Raw genomic sequence first — 16,310 nt, 5'->3', positions numbered from 1 at the left:
ATTAATAAAACACTGCCTTTTTCTTGATTGTAGAGTCCCATTCTGGTTTCCAGACTCTTCCTTTTAGGATTTCTATAGTATTTAACACTTAGTGATTCTTCTCTAACCTTCTGTGTCTTAATGGGCTATATGTTTGGCATTTAACTGGAGAGCCCTGGGGGTGTGGATGAAGAGGTGGACATGTTTCTTTGTAGACTTTCAGTTTTTTTGTCCTTCCTCTGCTAGGGAGGTCATGGAGTGAGAGATTTCCTTTCAATGTTGGCAATTTCCCAGGCTGAATGGGATGTTTCTAAAGTACTTCCAGGACTTGCTGACAAAAGGGGAAGATAAGCGATACAAATGGGAGCTGAAGCAGGGTTTCTTTTTAAGGCAGTCAGCCAGCATTGGTTAAAAATAAAGGCCAAGAGAAAGTGAGTTAAATTAACTTGATGCGTTAGATTCATGAGCCTTTAGGTGAGCTATTATTTAGCATAAACAAAGTTATTTCTGTTAAATACTGAACCCTAAATTCACATTTGTATTGGAGGTTCAAAGCATACCAGATTTTATAACTGCCACTATTCTTTAATACCTGGTTAGGTATGCATTTATGCCAGATGAGGTAAAGAACCTTAGAATACTTAAATTAGCAGTGGATTTCTCATGTTTTTGTCTCAGCCGATGATTTTCTGATTTTATCAGCCTTAGTGGTTTGACTCTTTAATTTTTTCCTGCTTTCTCAGTGGTCAGTTAATAAGAATTTAGCCACAATTCTGAATGGTATCAAAATGGGTAGACACTAAAATATTAAGAATTTATGGTGCATTTCCTTCCTTCCTTCCTTCCTTGTGCATTTCATTCTTAAAAAAATAGAGTGCTATCGGGACTATCAGGTATTTCTCAGGCATTGATAAAGAATGAAATTGCTATTTTGTTAGAAATTTAGAAACTTTTTTTTTTTAACTAATGTAGGTAACATTTGTCTTTTACTGATATAAATGCTGTTGTTTCTTTCTGTACCTTGGCTAGGTTAATCCTTTCTGAGCTCTAAGTTCCTGTTCTTAGACCTGATTAATTAATTCAGACACTAACAGTCTTTGGTTTCTTAAAGTGACTTAAAGCTGGTGCCATATTTTGCTTTTCCATTTAGATTGGCTAAATATGGGTAGGCAATAAAGACCTGAAATACTAAAGTATTAAGAATAAATCAACAGTCTTTTCCTTATCTTTTGTGCCTTCACTGTAAAGAACTGTTGCCTTTAAAGTCCGATTTATTGGGGTGATTGGGTGGCTCAGTCGGTTAAGCATCTGATTCTTGGTTTTTGGCTCAGGTCTTGATCTCATGGGTCATGGGTTGGAGCCTCACGTCTGGCTCTGGGCTGACGGTGTGGATCCTACTTGGGATTTATCTCTTTCTCTTCCGTGCCCTTCCCCCACTTGTGCACTCGCTCTCTCTCAAACAACAACAAAAAATAATAATAAATCAATGTTAAAATAAAGGCAGATTTGGGGCACCTGAGTGACTCAGTTGGTTAAGCATCCGACTTTGGCTCAGGTCCTGGTCTCACTGTTCGTGGGTTCGAGCCCTGTGTTGGGCTCTATGCTGACAGAGCCTGGAGACTGCTTTGGATTCTGTGTCTCCCTCTTTCTCTGTCCCTCCTTCCACTTGTGCTCTCTCTCTCTCCCTCTCAAAAATAGAATAACACATTAAAAAAAAATTTTTTTTAATAAAAAAATAAAGTCAGATTTATTGAGGTGCCTGGGTGGCTCAGTCGGTTGAACGTCCGAGTCTTGATTTCAGCTCAAGTCATGATCATAGGGTCGTGATATTGAGCCCCACATTAGGCTCTTCGCTGAGTATGGAGCCTGCATAAGATTTTCTCTCTCCCTCTGCCCCATCCCCTGCTTGTGTACTTTCTTTGTTTCAAAAAAAAAAAAAAAAAAAGATTTATTGAGGTACAATTTACAAGCTGTGTAGTTCTTTGAGTTTTGATAAATACATGTAATATTGTAAACGTGTCCACCATAGTTAAGCTATAGAGTCGTTCCATCATCCTGCAACATTTCCTTGTGCCCTTGTCAGGCCTGCTTTCTGTCCTTGCTAACTAACCTCTGGTCTGTTTCTTCTTATAATTTTATCTTTTCAGGAATGCCATATATTTTTTTTAAAGGTTTTTTAATTATTATTATTATTCTTAAGTCATCTCTACACACAACGTGGTGCTCAAATTCACAACCCTAAGATCAAGAGTTGCATGGTTCAGTGACTGAGCCAGCCAGGTACCCCAAGAATGTCATAAATTTAAAAAAAAATTGTGGTAAAATGGACATGAAGTTTACCATTTTACAGTCCAGTGTGCTGAGTACAGTTGACCTAACACCCCTGCACACACACACACACACGAAAATCTGCATATAACTTCCCTGAAACTTAACTACTAATAGGCAGCTGTTGACTGAAAGCCTCATAATAACATAGTCAATTAACATATCTTGTGTGTTTGTGTATTACTGTATTCTTACAATAAAATAAGCTAGGGAAAAGAAAATATTAAAATCATGAGGAAGGCATTTATAGTACTGTACTGTATGTATTGAAAAAAAATCCACATGTAAGTGGACTGGTGCAGTTCAAACCCGTATTGTTCAAGAGCCAACTGTACATTCATGATACTGTGCAACGATCACTACTGTCTAGTTCCAGAACTTTTCATCACCCCAAACAGAACCCCGGTACCCTTTAAGCAGTCACTTCCCATTCTGCCCTCCTCTTAGCTCCTCGCAACCACACATCTACTTTGTCGATTTGCCTAGTCTGGATATTTTATATAAATGTAATCATACAATATGTAGCCTTTTGTTCTGGCCTCTTAGCATAATGTTTCAGGGTTCATCAGTGTTGTGGTAGGTGTCAGTACTTCATTCCTTTTTATGGAATCTTTTCTTTTTTTGTAAGTTTATTTATTTTGAGAGAGAGTGAGCAGGGAAAGGGCAGAGAGAGAGGGAGGTAGAGAATCCCAAGCAGGTCAGCATGGAGCTGGATGAAGGCCTCAGTCCTGTGACCCGTGAGATCGTGACCTGAGCTGAAATCAAGAGTCGGATGCTTAACGCTCTGAGCCACCCAGGTGCTCCCTTTTTATGGAATCTTATGTGGAATTTATAATCTTCCACTGTCTGCATATACTGTGGTTTGTTTTTTTTTTTTTTAATGTTTATTTTTGAAAGAGAGGCAGAGCGCTACTGGGAGAGGGGCACTTAACCACTGAGCCACCCAGGCACCCCTATACCATGTTTTTTAAATCCATTCATCCTTTGAAGGACTTTTGGGTTTCCACCTTCCTTTAGGTTATTGTGAATAGTGTTGTGGTGAACATTCATGTACAAGTTTTTGTGAGAAGATCTGTTTTCAGCTCTTAGGGTATATGTCTAAGAGTGGATTTGTTGGGTCAAAAGGTAATTTTTTGTTTAACTTCTTGAGGAATTGCCAAATTGTTTTCTAAAGTGGTTGTACCATTTTACATTCCCATCATTTATGTATGAGGGTTCCATTTTTTCAATATGTTTGCAACACGAGTTATTTATTTTTTTAAATTATGGTTAGCCTAGTGGGTGTGATTTCTTAATTGTGGTTTTGACTTACATTTTCTTAATCACTAATGATGTTGAGCAATTTTTCATGTGCTTTTTGGCTATCTTTATCTTTGGAAAAATAGTTATTCAAAATTTTAGCCCATTTAAAAATTGGATTGTTTGTGTTGTTTAGTTATAAGAATTTTTTATATATTTTGTTATAGTATATATTTTTTTAATGTTTATTCTTAAGAGAGAGACCACGAGCAGGGAAAGGCAGAGAGAGAGAGAGGGAGACACAGAATCTGAAGCAGGCTTCAGGCTTTGAGCTGTCAGCACAGAGCCCAACACAGGGCTCAGACCCACGAACTGTGATATCATGGCCTGATCTGAAGTTGGACGCTCAACCAACTGAGCCACTGAACCACCCCAAGAATTTTTTATGTATTTTGGATATTAGACTTTGATGAGATACATGATTGCAAACAATTTTGCTAATTTTGTGAGTTGTCTTTTCACTCTCTTGATAGTGTCCTTTGATGTGACAAAAATAAATAAGGTGTTAAAAGTGCATATTAAGTAGGTAAAAAAATTCAGAATTCATTTACCTATATGGCTGAAGCAAGCCCGAATCTATTTTTGGTGGCTTTTTGTGTTTATAAGTTTCTCTTAAGATCATATGCATAGATCAGATTTTAGTTATGGAAGTTTAACTTAAGATATAAATTTTTACTTAATTTAAATAATTGTAATGGAGTTTGAACCAAGGTATTCATCTAGTCTGTACTCCTGTGCCGCAACCACTATATTTTTCTCTTTTCCCTATGAAAGTTTGTGGTATAAGATAGTACCCTCTGCTCACATCTCAAACAAACGAGCAAATTGAAGCTAGTATGTAACTACTAAGTGCAAACTAATGTGGTGCACACTTTGAGAGTTTGAAGAAGGTGTTGAATATTGGGATTGTTTCTGAAATCACAGAGCATTTTATATTCCTAATGGGAACTTCTACTGACTTTACAGTTCTTTTCTTTCTAGATTATAAATTCTTACAGGGTTGGAACCATCTTAGTTTGCCTTCTAGAGTCATTAGCTCTTAGTTAATGCTCTTGTACTAAATGATCAAGAAAATACTGATTTTAATAGAATGCTCTGGAGAGGAAGTATGGGTTGAAGAAAAGTTAGTGTTGGTTTAGGTTAGGGAACTGTATTCCACGGTTGAGAGAAGGGCCTCAGTTATGACAGTAAGCAATCGTTTAGTCAACAGGTGATTTATATGCCATCTAGGCAGTGGGAATATATGATAAGCAACACGGACAGTCCCTTGCCCTTCTGGTATTTTCAGTCTCCTGGCAGAATACATTTAAATACACTTCTCAAAAGGAACTATTAGGTTCTCTGGTAGCACTTATATAGCAGGGACTATTAGCCAGACTTAGGGGAATCAGAAACTTTTCAAAGTAAAGCTGAAGCTTGGAGGATAAAGATAAATTGGTTAGTGTCACCAAGGGGTGAGGACAAAGCTGTTCCAGGCAGACTGGCTGAGCAAGGTGATTTTTTTTTTTCCTCTGGCTGTGAAAGATTAGGATGGATGGACATGGAGTATAAAAGGGGTGGTTGGTAGAGATATAGCTAAAAAGGGAAGTAAGGTACATAGGATAAGGGCAGTGAGAAGATATCAGATTTGTGTTTTATAACAATAATGTTGGAATGTGGAGGTGGGATGGAGATGAGCATTGGAAGTGGGAGACATACTGTCTGGCTGATCAAATAGTGCCATTTATTAGAAAATAGTGGTTAGATGATGGTACCATTTATTAAAATGGGGATTCCAGGAGGAAAGGAGACAGTTGTATTTGAGGCATTAGAACATTGAGATTTTTTTTTAATATATTTTTTAAAATGTTTATTTTATTTTTTGATAGCTCAAGCAAGGGAGGGGGAGAGAGAGAGACAGAGACAGAGGTTATGAAGCAGGCTGTCTGCTGACAACAGTGAGCCTGATGCGAGGCATGAACTCACAAACCACAAGATCACAACCTGAGCCTAAGTCAGATGCTTAACCGACTGAGCCACCTAGGTGCCCCGAGATTGTTTTTTAAACAGTTGGGTACATGGGGCACCTGGATGGCTCAGTCACTTGAGCATCTGACTTTGGCTCAGGTCATGATCTCGAGGTCTGTGAGCTTGAGCCCCACATCTGGTTCTGTGCTGACAGCTCAGAGCCTGGAGCCTGCTTTGGATTCTCTGTCTCCCTCTCTCTCTGCCCCTCCCCTGTTCATGCTCTGTCTCTCTCTCTCTGTCAAAAATAAATAAACATTAAAAAAAAATTTTAAACAGTTGGGTACATAGATCTAGATCTCCGTGTGGACATCAGTGATGGAGGCCTAGATTTAAGAGTTCTTGTCACACACTGGTAAATATTGCCATCGGTATGGATTGAGTGAGAGAACACAAAGTGAGATGAATAGAGGGCCTAAGGTCAGGCTTTAAGAAACCTTAAGGTTTAGTGGCTTGGTAGAGAAGGCTGAACAAGCCCTCAGAGGTTCCTAAGAAAGTAGAACCAGGTAGGAAGAAATAGAGAGTATAATGTCCCATAAGCCAAAGGAAGAGAAGAATCTGGTTACTTTGAATTCTTGGGATCTGAGTGCCCAGGGTTATTGTAGGAATTTTAAAAAGAAGTTTTCATTCAGCCCACCTCTTCTCTGCAAGACACCTTTCTGGGGGCCACAACCTGCTTAACTCCACTTAGCAGCCCTGTGAAAGCCTCTGAGGAGTAAGATAAAGCCTGAGCTATCTTGGGTTTAGCATCCTGGAGGTCATAGTTGGTTTGGCCAAAAGTGATGGGGCAGAAGTTGAATCATTGTGGGTTGAGGTGCCAGTAGAGGTGAAGAAACAGGGTGGGAAATAGAGACAACTCTTAGTTTGCAGAAAGTGAAGGCAGATTGTTTGGTGGTGTCAGGTGGGATGAATGGAGCTTTTCTGTTTGTTTTGTATTATTTGTTAAACATATTTTTGTATTTTTAAGTGAGAGACATTAGAAAATTTTACATGTGTAGAGAGAAGATTCCATTGTTCAGCGGGAAAGGTAGATTCCACAGGATAAAGGGTATTTGCAAAGTTACGAGAAGGTGGAAGTAGATGGATCCTAATCAAGGCCTAGAATTGGGTGTCGATGTGTTATGGTATCTTTTTTTTCTTGGTGAAGTAAAGTGTGCGTGCGCGCGCGCGTGCGTGCGTGTGTGTGTGTGTGTGTGTGTGTGTGTGTGTAGGAGGTTTAGGAGAGCAATTTGGAATCCAAAGGGAATGGGGAGGTCTGGAAAGTGCACATAGAGAATGGGAGATGAACATCAGAGGACCTGGGAGTGTGGTGATGACTTAGGGATGATGGGTAATTGATAACTGGGTTATTCAGGGTTGGGCTTTTAACAGATCGGTGTGAGGAAAATATTAAGGGAGGTTAAGGTGACTGGCAAGAGTGTTGTTGAAATGATAGACCATGCTTCTCCAGTGCACTTGGAACGTTCTCCAGAATAGACCATATACTGGGACACAAATCAGCCCTAAGTAAGTACAAAAAGATCGAGATCATACCGTGCATATTTTCAGACCACAGCACTATGAAACTTGAAATCACAAGAAAAAATTTGGAAAGGTAACCAATACTTGGAAACTGAAGAACATCCTACTAAAGAATGAATGGACCAAGAAAGAAGTTAAAGAGGAAATTAAAAAGTATTTAGAAGTCAATGAAAACGGTAACGCCACAACCCAAAACCTCTGGGACACAGCAAAGGTGGTCATAAGAGGAAAGTATATAGCAATCCAGACCTTCCTAAAGAAGGAAGAAAGATCTCAGATATACAACCTAACCTTATGCCTTAAGGAGCTGGAAAAAGAACAGCAAATAAAACTCAAAACCAGCAGAAGACAGGAGATAATAAAGATTAGAGCAGAAATTAATGCTATTAAAACCAAAAAAACAGAACAGATTAATGAAACCAGAAGCTGGTTCTTTGAAAGAATTAACAAAATTGATGAACCACTGGCCAGTTTGATCAAAAAGAAAAAGGAAAGGACCCAAATAAATAAAATCAAGAATGAAAGAAGAGAGATCACAACCAACACATCAGAAATAAAAACAATAATAAGTGAAATGATAGACCATGAAATCTAAGGTGAAAGAAGGAAGTGAAGGAGGAAGAAAGTACTTGGACTAGGAGAAAGTAGAAAGTCAGTGGAATTAAAGTTGCGTAAAAAAACTTGAGAGTGGTATTGAGAAAGAGGGTGAATAGACAATTGTCCAAAGTAAGTCATCAGGGGATGTTGAGCAAGATGATCTGAAAAGAGATTATGGGATTTTAGAGACAAATAGGCCACAGGTGGCAGCTCCTACTTTGGTAGGAACCGTTTCATTGGAGTGCTCGGGGGAACCCAGGTTACAGTGAATTGAAAAGTGAGTGCAGATAAGGAAGATAAATTTTTCTCAAGAGTTTTAGCTGTGAAGAGTCCAGACAATTAGAAGGAGAAAGGAAATTAAGATTTTTTTTTTTTTAATGTAGGCTCCCCGCCCCGATGTGGGACTTGAACATCCCACAAGATCTAGAGTTTAACATCCCTAAGATCTAGAGTTGCATGCTCTACTGAGGGAGCTAGCCAGATGCCCCAAGATTTTGATTTTTGTTGTTGTTAAAAGAAAGACTTGAGGATGCTCATGTGTTGGTGATATGATGAGCAGTAGGAAAGTGGGAGTCCACAGCATACCTCAGAAAATAGGGGGAATGTGTGGATCCAGAAGGTTACTGTAGATAGGATGTTTACTTGTTCATTATGTGTGGGTGATGGGAAGAAAGGCTGTGTGTGAAGATATGGGTGAATTTGTGGATTTACTGGAAGGAAGTTGGCAAGAACTGATGGAGTGCTGAAGAACTTGAAAGTTTGTACAGAGTTTGAGGTCTTGGTCTGCCTTTTACCAGATGTGCAACTTTCGGTCAGTTATGGAACCTTAGTTACCTCATCTGTAAGAGGGGAACTTACTATCTTTAGTAATGAGTTAATCATAACAATAAGATTATGTTAAAGATTAAATGAAATACTAGATACATGCAAACTGCTGATTTAAGTTGCCTACCAGATGTGGTAGGAGCTCAAAACTGTTAGCCCTTACTATTGAGAGTGCTGTAGAATGGCTTGTATTTTGCATGAAGCAGGAATCTGCAAAGTAGTGTATTGGAAGAGCTCTGGGGAAAGGAGGAAGGTGCAGGAAGCTTGAAAACTGGGGAAGGAGAGAACCCTGATTAGGGAAACATGGGCAGTGTTGAAGACCTAGTTGTAGTCTGGGAACTACCTGGGGGTGCTCTGTTGATCAGTCTTTACACTGAGGACAATTGTGCCCATGAAGCAAAGGATAAAATCTGATGTGCCCTTTTAGAGTTGCTTTGTCCCTTCTGGTTAATTTGGTTAGAGGTCTGTCAATAGAGGGTGTTTGAGATGACTTGGAAGGGAAATTATGCCGAAGTCAAATCTTTACTATGTTTTCTTAAGATGGTATTAAAAAACAAAATTCACAATCTAGGATTTTGGGTTACAGTATATTCAGTGATTTTAAATACAGATGCAGAGTGAGAAGGAGCAATGTCCATAAGACCACTCTTACTTCTGATACCATTTCCAAGTTCATGGGTCCCAGAGGCTACTCTTAGGTTGGTTAAGTCACCAGAAGGACTACTGAACTCACTGAAAGCTGTTATACTCATGGTTACAGTTTATTACAGGTGAAGGATTCAGATTAAAATCAGCTACTGGTAAAGGCCTATACATCAGTCCAGGAAAGTTACGAATGTGGACCTTCCAATTGTCCTTTCCTTGTGGAGTTGTGAGCACAGTATTACTTTCTTGGTGTTGATGTGTGACAGGTAGTATGCAGAGTATTACCAACCGTGGAAGCTCACGCCAGCATTGGTGTCTAGAGTTTTTTATTTGGACTCCATACATAATCAGTTGTTCACATGCAGAAACTTAGTTTCCAGACCTTCTGGAGGTTGAGTGATCCATGTGACTCAAAGCCCCCTCACCCTCATAAGTCACATTGTTATACTTTCTGGTGTGTCCCAAAGCCTCCAGGTGAACAAGGACACTTTTACTAGGCACGACATTCCGAGACTTTAGAGATTACCTTCTAGAGGCTGAGGGAAAAGGCCAGACCTATATTGGGCAAAGTGAAATTATTTACAATTTTACAAAAATAAATATATTTTTATATTTTGAGTCTTCAGTGGCTATTTAGTTGAGAGTTTGGTGATTAAAAATGAGTAACAAAGAATTCATTAATAGATAATTAAGATTTGGTGTTATAGATAATATAAGAAATTCTGTTAACTGTTAATATTTCAGTGTTGCCAAACTGAAGTCAACTCATAATTTCGGCATGCTGGTTCAGTTCTGTTTTTACTAAGTTTGAATTATTTTATCTTGTGGGAAGAGTTTCAAAGAATGAAGTCGTGAGCCTCCCAAATGAATTTTGTAGCCATTGACATATTTTAGAGCATAGTTTCACGTTGTCTTGTATCCCTCATGAAAGCATGTCTGAATCCAGGTGAGTAACAGGCATCATAGGGATAACCTTGAATTTATTTGTAAAAGATAAATCATTTTCAAGTGTATTAACTTTTACTAACGATGAACTCCCAGCATATTCTACAGCTACTTTATGACAGTGACACTATCTTTGTGCACCATTGCTTTAGGGAATAAATGCATTCCCACCTCATTGGCTTAAGTGCAAATCTCATTTCCTGGTTGATATCCATTACAAATTAGATCTCACTGTGAGAGCAAAATCCCTCCATAAGCCTACTTAAAAACAACTTGAAGCAATATGATGCTTATTCCAGTGGCACCACTAGGTGTGGTGTTTGCATCAAGTCATTTTGGGGTGCTTTTGGGAAATGCTTCATGATAGGGAATTCCCTGACTTCATACTTTGAGAGTGGTGCTTTTTCCCCCCTCCCTTTGGTTGCTTTTTAGTGCTTACAAGAACTGGATAAGACCACATGTAGCCAGGAGATACTATCCCCTAGCACATGCTGGATTGTTGATGTGAGGTCTGAGGATGTGCGTCATTCAAAATGAATGACCTCTCAGATTTATTACTTTTTCTGTATGTTGAGAATAGTTAACTAAATGAGCGGTAACGAGATTTGCATGTGATTTGTATGTTATAGTTAACATTTAAATTCTCTTATGTAACTAAAAAGTTTTTGGTATCCACCTTAAGCTTCTCTGTCTTCTAAGGCATAGAGCGGCTTTCCATCTCAGTTTTTGCTTCAGCATATGAACCCTAGAGGGCCATAGTACAACTAAAAGCACCTAACCCATGAGTGATATTTGCTTCATGTTTGAACAACAAATGTTTTAACCCACTGTCTTCACTAATATTGTAACTACTGTCTTACAGATTGACTTGATGCAAAACATCACAAAGGCTCCATATTATACAGTATGCGATTTTTGAGGTATGAGCTTTAGAAACTTACCTCTCATGTGGCATGTACATCAGGCTTTAACTTCAGTTTAATGATTTGGGGGAAATTTATGCATTTCTTTTTTTTTTTTTTTCCTCTCTCTCTCTCTCTCCGTAATATTTTTAGAGTATTAAAGGGGCTGTGGAGGTATTTTTGGATCCTTGCTAGTATGATTCTTAGTTTTAACAGATACATTTTCTCTTATCACTAAACTGAGACACTAATGCTGGCAGATGATAGCTTTTTCAGCTCTTATAACTGGCTTAACATTTATGCCTGCCTCTTTGAATTCAAATCTGTATTTTATGCCTTTGATTGCTTCATTTTAAGTGCTCATTTCCGTTCGTTAACAGTTTTCTATTTATTGGACTGGGTGGTCTTGTTGGTGCTAACAGCCGGATACTGACTTTTTTTTGAGACCTAAGCAGTCTAGATATTAAAAAATAGAGATTTCATATAAATGCTGAGCCATTTTGTGCTTTGGGGTTCAAACTACCTATAACTTGAATTCTGGTTGGAAATGTTTTGATCAGTTTGTATTAAAAGAACTTGGCAACTAGTGAGTTTTTAGACAGTTCTGAGACAGTAGTTCCACCCCAGTGAATTTTTTTTGTTCTATTCTGAAAACCCAGACTCCCAGTGGGGGATGGGGGTGGGATACTTGGTGTTCATAACTCATGGGATTTTAAAACCTGTATTTCTAATAAATTGGGAAGTTTTGTTGGTAGCAGATTGCTTAATTTGTTCCATGAAGAATTTAAAATCGGCTGCTATATATTGGATGTGAAAGCTTGTTTAATTGTATTCCTGTGCTCTTGAAGTAATGTATGATTTGTTTGTTAGACTGGAAATCTTGAGTTCATTTAGTGTTATGGTCTTAATAACTTTGAGCATTCCCTGCAAGCTAAGCATGTCTTACGAATCCATTATCTTATTTAAGCCTCACAACAACTTTACGCATTAGATAGGTATTATCTCCATTTTATGCAAGAAACAGTTGAGGCTTAGAGACTAAGTACCTTGTGCACAGTCCCACTTACCTTTTCAGTGTGGAGCCGGGATTTGAGCCCAGATCTTTTTTTTAATTCATATTCTCTGCTGCCTTATGTTTACTGCTATGTCACCAGAAAAGTGATACACATACTTAACTCTTAATGGTAAAAGTAGTATATGTAATATATAAACATAATTTAAGCAGGAAATTCAGATATTTAAATATTGGTAGATTTTTGTTATCTTGCTAACATCTTACTTTTCCAGGTTGTGCTAGGTGCCATGTGTATAGACGAGTTCAAAATCTGTCCGAAAAGCTCATAAGCTCTCTTTTATTTTTCAATTCCCTTTCAGAAATTTATGGTATGTAATGAATTATTATAGGTACGCACTCAGTGTGCTATTTTTAGAAACACGGGGGATGCCATTACATTCGTTTTAAAAAGCTCTCATGCTCCATTTTGTGTTAATGGTATTTGAATGCTTACAGATTTAGTATGCTTAGAAAAAAAATCCTCATACATTTTTTTTCTTGAAATTCCATAGATTTTATTTTTCCACACCTTGGAAGTACTGAGCCTTGTTGACAAGTGAACCCTGAATGTTTGAAGAAGATACTCCATTATGGAGCCTTAGTTACTGTAGTAGGCTAAGGTTATGAAATCTTATCACGTTTCAGATTAACAGACTTTAGGAATAATTTAGATTTGTGTCACTTATCCAAGTTTCATTGGACCTATTGTTTGCATTCTGTATTAACAGTGGTTTAAATATAGATCAGGGTGTTTAAGCTTATTCAGAGTTGCATGATTAGTATTTTTATGGGTGGGGGTGGAGAAAAGATGATAAATTGAAATATATACACAAACACTGAAGTCACTTTTATATATGAGGGAAGAGCCATGGGGGTTGAGAAATAGGTTAGTTACTGCTCTTGGCCAGTATTCTTAAGTTTCCCAAATAATTGTGGGTTCAGAAGGTGTTTTTAGTACATATCATAAAAGTGATTATTTGTAAGGAAGTTATTCCTTTCAGAAGTAGTATCAATAGGACAGGAGCTTCTTTCTTGGTATTTTCATATGCTGTTGTAGAGTAGTGTGGTCTTATTTCTTGATGCTTTAGGATTGATGGCTGGAGGAATAAGGCTCATGAGAAATCATGAAACACAGCTCCCTGCTTTACAGATGAGGACACTGAGGCATAGAGCTGATCCTCACGTAAGGATAAGGACTACTCTTACCCTGGCCTGCACTACTTGTTTATTAATGTCTAAGTATCAGCGATTATTCTAGACAGTACTTGACTTTTAAGTAGATTATGGACTGCAGCCTTCTAATTCAGCTTCATTGGATTACTGATACCTTACTTTTATTTTTCTCACTCTTTATAATTTTAATAGGTAGTCTCTAGAGTTTAGGAGTCTTCAGTGAAGTCTCCAGTATGTTAAAATAATCTTATTTTCTGGGTAATGTTTTCTTATATCCTATCGAGCTTGCCTTCAAATATCATTCTATAATTACTTTCCCACCAAATAATCAAGTTAGGAATTCAGGGGAGAGAGAGAGGGAATGTCACATTGCCCTTGCCTGATATATTGCCTGTGCTTTTTATTTTTACGACTGGGAAGATGGTAATTTTTCCACTGATTAACCATTCCTAGGAGGAGAGCTTAGGAAGAATTCCTTTTATCACATCATGTGAAGAGAATCGTGGACCAGGGTAACCAACTGTCTTAGTTTGCCTTGAACTGAGGGGATTCCTCAGACACGAGATTTCACTGCTAAAATCGTTAACTCTCAAGCACAGCAGGATGAGTTGGTCACTCTAATCCTGGTTGTTATGCGTGTGTCTGAATGGGTCTATAAAATAGAAGGAGCTGAAAGCTAGCATTTCATTCATTGATAATCCTTTCCCCGTTGAAAGATTCATTTGAAATTGGAGTGCTTATTTATAATAGTAATGAAAAAAATTAGAATGGTAGGAGAGTCTTGAATGAAAAGATGTATGATTTGGGCTATTAAAATATTTGTTTAAAGTTTAATCTCATGCTCTTCTCTCTTTACAGAACTGACAGTGCATCAGCCGACCCAGATACATTAAAATATTCTTCATCCAGAGATAGGGGTGGGCCTTCTTCTTATGGACTGCAACCTTCCAATTCAGCTGTGGTGTCTCGGCAAAGGCACGATGATACCAGAGTTCACACTGACATTCAGAATGACGAAAAGGGTATATATGCTTTCTTACTGTTAGAGGCATGTTTTTTTTTGTTTGTTTGGTTTTTAACCTACCAGCCTTCCTCTTGCTCCCTCTTTCCCTCTTTCTTTCTCCCCTACTTTTTTCTTTTAATATGTTTAAAATAAAAATATTGGGGCACCTGAGTGGCTCAGTCAGTTTGGCATGCAACTTCAGCTCAGGTCATGATCTCACAGCTCGTGGATTCAAGCCCCGTGTCAGGCTCTGTGCTTACAGCTCAGAGCCTGGAGCCTGCTTCTTGGATTCTGTGTCTCCCTCTCTCTGCCCCTCCCCCACTCACGCTCAGTCTCTCTCAAAAATAAATGAAACATCAAAAACAATTTTTTAAAATATAAATATTTTTACAGTGCTGTTTTTGAAACTTCATAATAAATTTACCCCCTTCATTTAGAAAAATTTAAATGTGGGGCACCTGGGTGGCTCAGTCGGTTAAGCATCTGACTTTGGCTCAGGGCATGATCTCGTGGTTCATGGGTTTGAGCCCTGCATCAGGCTCTGTGCTGACAGCTCAGAGCCTTGAGCCTGCTTCAGATTGTGTCTCCTTCTCTCTCTGCCCCTCCTCCACTTGTGCTCTGTCTCTCTCTCTCAAAAATAAACAAACATTTAAAACAAACAAAAAAAATTTAAATGTTCTTTTCATACATTAAAACAATTTTTTTAAATGGTTTATTTTTGAGAGAGAGAGAGAGAACAAAGAGAGGAAGGGCAGAAGGAGAGGGAGACACAGAATCCAAGAAGCATGCTCAGGCTCTGAGCTGTCAGCACAGAGCCTGACATGGGGCTTGAACTTGTGAACCAAAAGATCATGACCTGAGCTGAAGTCAGATGCTTCACTGACTGAGCCACCAGGGCCACCCCCCCCCTTTTTTTAATTTTTTAAATTCTTTTCATACATTAGAATACACATAACGTGGTTTCCTTGCTGCCCAAAATACAGTATTATCATAAAGGCTGAGGTTTCCTGACTAGTCTGTCATCTAAACTTCTAAAAAGTTTTTTTGGTAATTTTTATAGAGAGAGCACATGCACATGAGTCAGGAGGGGCAAAGGGAGTGTGAGAGAGAATTTTAAGTAGACTCCATGCCCATTGCTGAGTCTGACACTGGGCTTTATCTCACAACCATGAGATTACGACCTGAGCCAATACCAAGAATCAGACGCGCAGCCGACTAACTCACCCAGGCGCCCCTGAAAAGTTTTTTATTGTTTTTTTCATTTTTAATGTTTATTTTTGGGAAAGAGACAGAATGTGAGCGGGGGAGGGGCAGAGAGAAAGGGAGACACAGAATCTGAAGCAGGCTCCAGGCTCTGAGCTGTCAGTACAGATCCTGATGTGGGGCTCAAACTCACAAACTGTGAGATCATGACCTGAGCTGAAGTCGGACGCTTAACCGACTGAGCCACCCGGGTGCCCCTAAAAAGTTTTAAAGTGCAAAATCTGACTTTGGTTTTCATTTCTCTTCTTCCTTGGGTGCACAAAATGAAACCAAAAGGACTTCAGGACAGGCAGCACAGGGGGAGAGTAGGAGAAACAGAGGCTGGTTGAGCTGCTTGCAGAGGGGTTGTAAGATCCTGGACTATCGGGAATTGATTAAAACAAAGAGCCCTATTAAAATAATGTAAATATTGCTGGTTGTAGGTGGCTACAGTGTCAATGGAGGATCTGGGGAAAATACTTATGGTCGGAAGTCGTTGGGGCAAGAGCTGAGAGTTAACAATGTGACCAGCCCTGAGTTCACCAGTATTCAGCATGGCAGTCGTGCGTTAGCCATCAAAGACATGAGGAAATCACAGGGTAAGATTGGGCAAACTGGGGACCAGTCACAAATGCCTCCACAAATCTCCTCTTTTTCCTGGCCACCTTATTTCTTACTAATGTTTTGCACATACATGAGTTGGTTAGTTTACTTCAAGTTGAAAAACATGTATAGGTGATAATTGTTGGCATTCTTTTGTGAACTGTTTCTTAGACTAAATTCTCATAGGAAA

General features: G+C 38.7%; 1 protein-coding gene across 2 annotated transcripts in view; it reads left to right on the top strand.

Moving 5' to 3' along the window:
* Nucleotides 1–16,310, top strand: part of SMG1 (SMG1 nonsense mediated mRNA decay associated PI3K related kinase) — a 104,511-nt gene that overhangs the window by 14,159 nt on the left and 74,042 nt on the right. Inside the window, exons 2-4 of one of the 2 annotated variants that reach the window (XM_030300680.1) lie at nucleotides 11,006–11,063; nucleotides 14,131–14,294; nucleotides 15,961–16,116. In XM_030300680.1, the coding sequence (XP_030156540.1) occupies nucleotides 11,050–11,063; nucleotides 14,131–14,294; nucleotides 15,961–16,116 (334 nt within the window). In that variant the 5' untranslated portion in view covers nucleotides 11,006–11,049. The remainder of the gene's footprint in view (nucleotides 1–11,005; nucleotides 11,064–14,130; nucleotides 14,295–15,960; nucleotides 16,117–16,310) is intronic. The other variant, XM_030300678.1, reaches the window with a different exon arrangement.

The sequence above is a fragment of the Lynx canadensis genome, chromosome E3, assembly GCF_007474595.2.
Source record: "Lynx canadensis isolate LIC74 chromosome E3, mLynCan4.pri.v2, whole genome shotgun sequence".
Taxonomy (NCBI): Eukaryota; Metazoa; Chordata; class Mammalia; order Carnivora; family Felidae; genus Lynx; species Lynx canadensis.
This window is presented reverse-complemented; position numbering and strand designations above follow the sequence as displayed.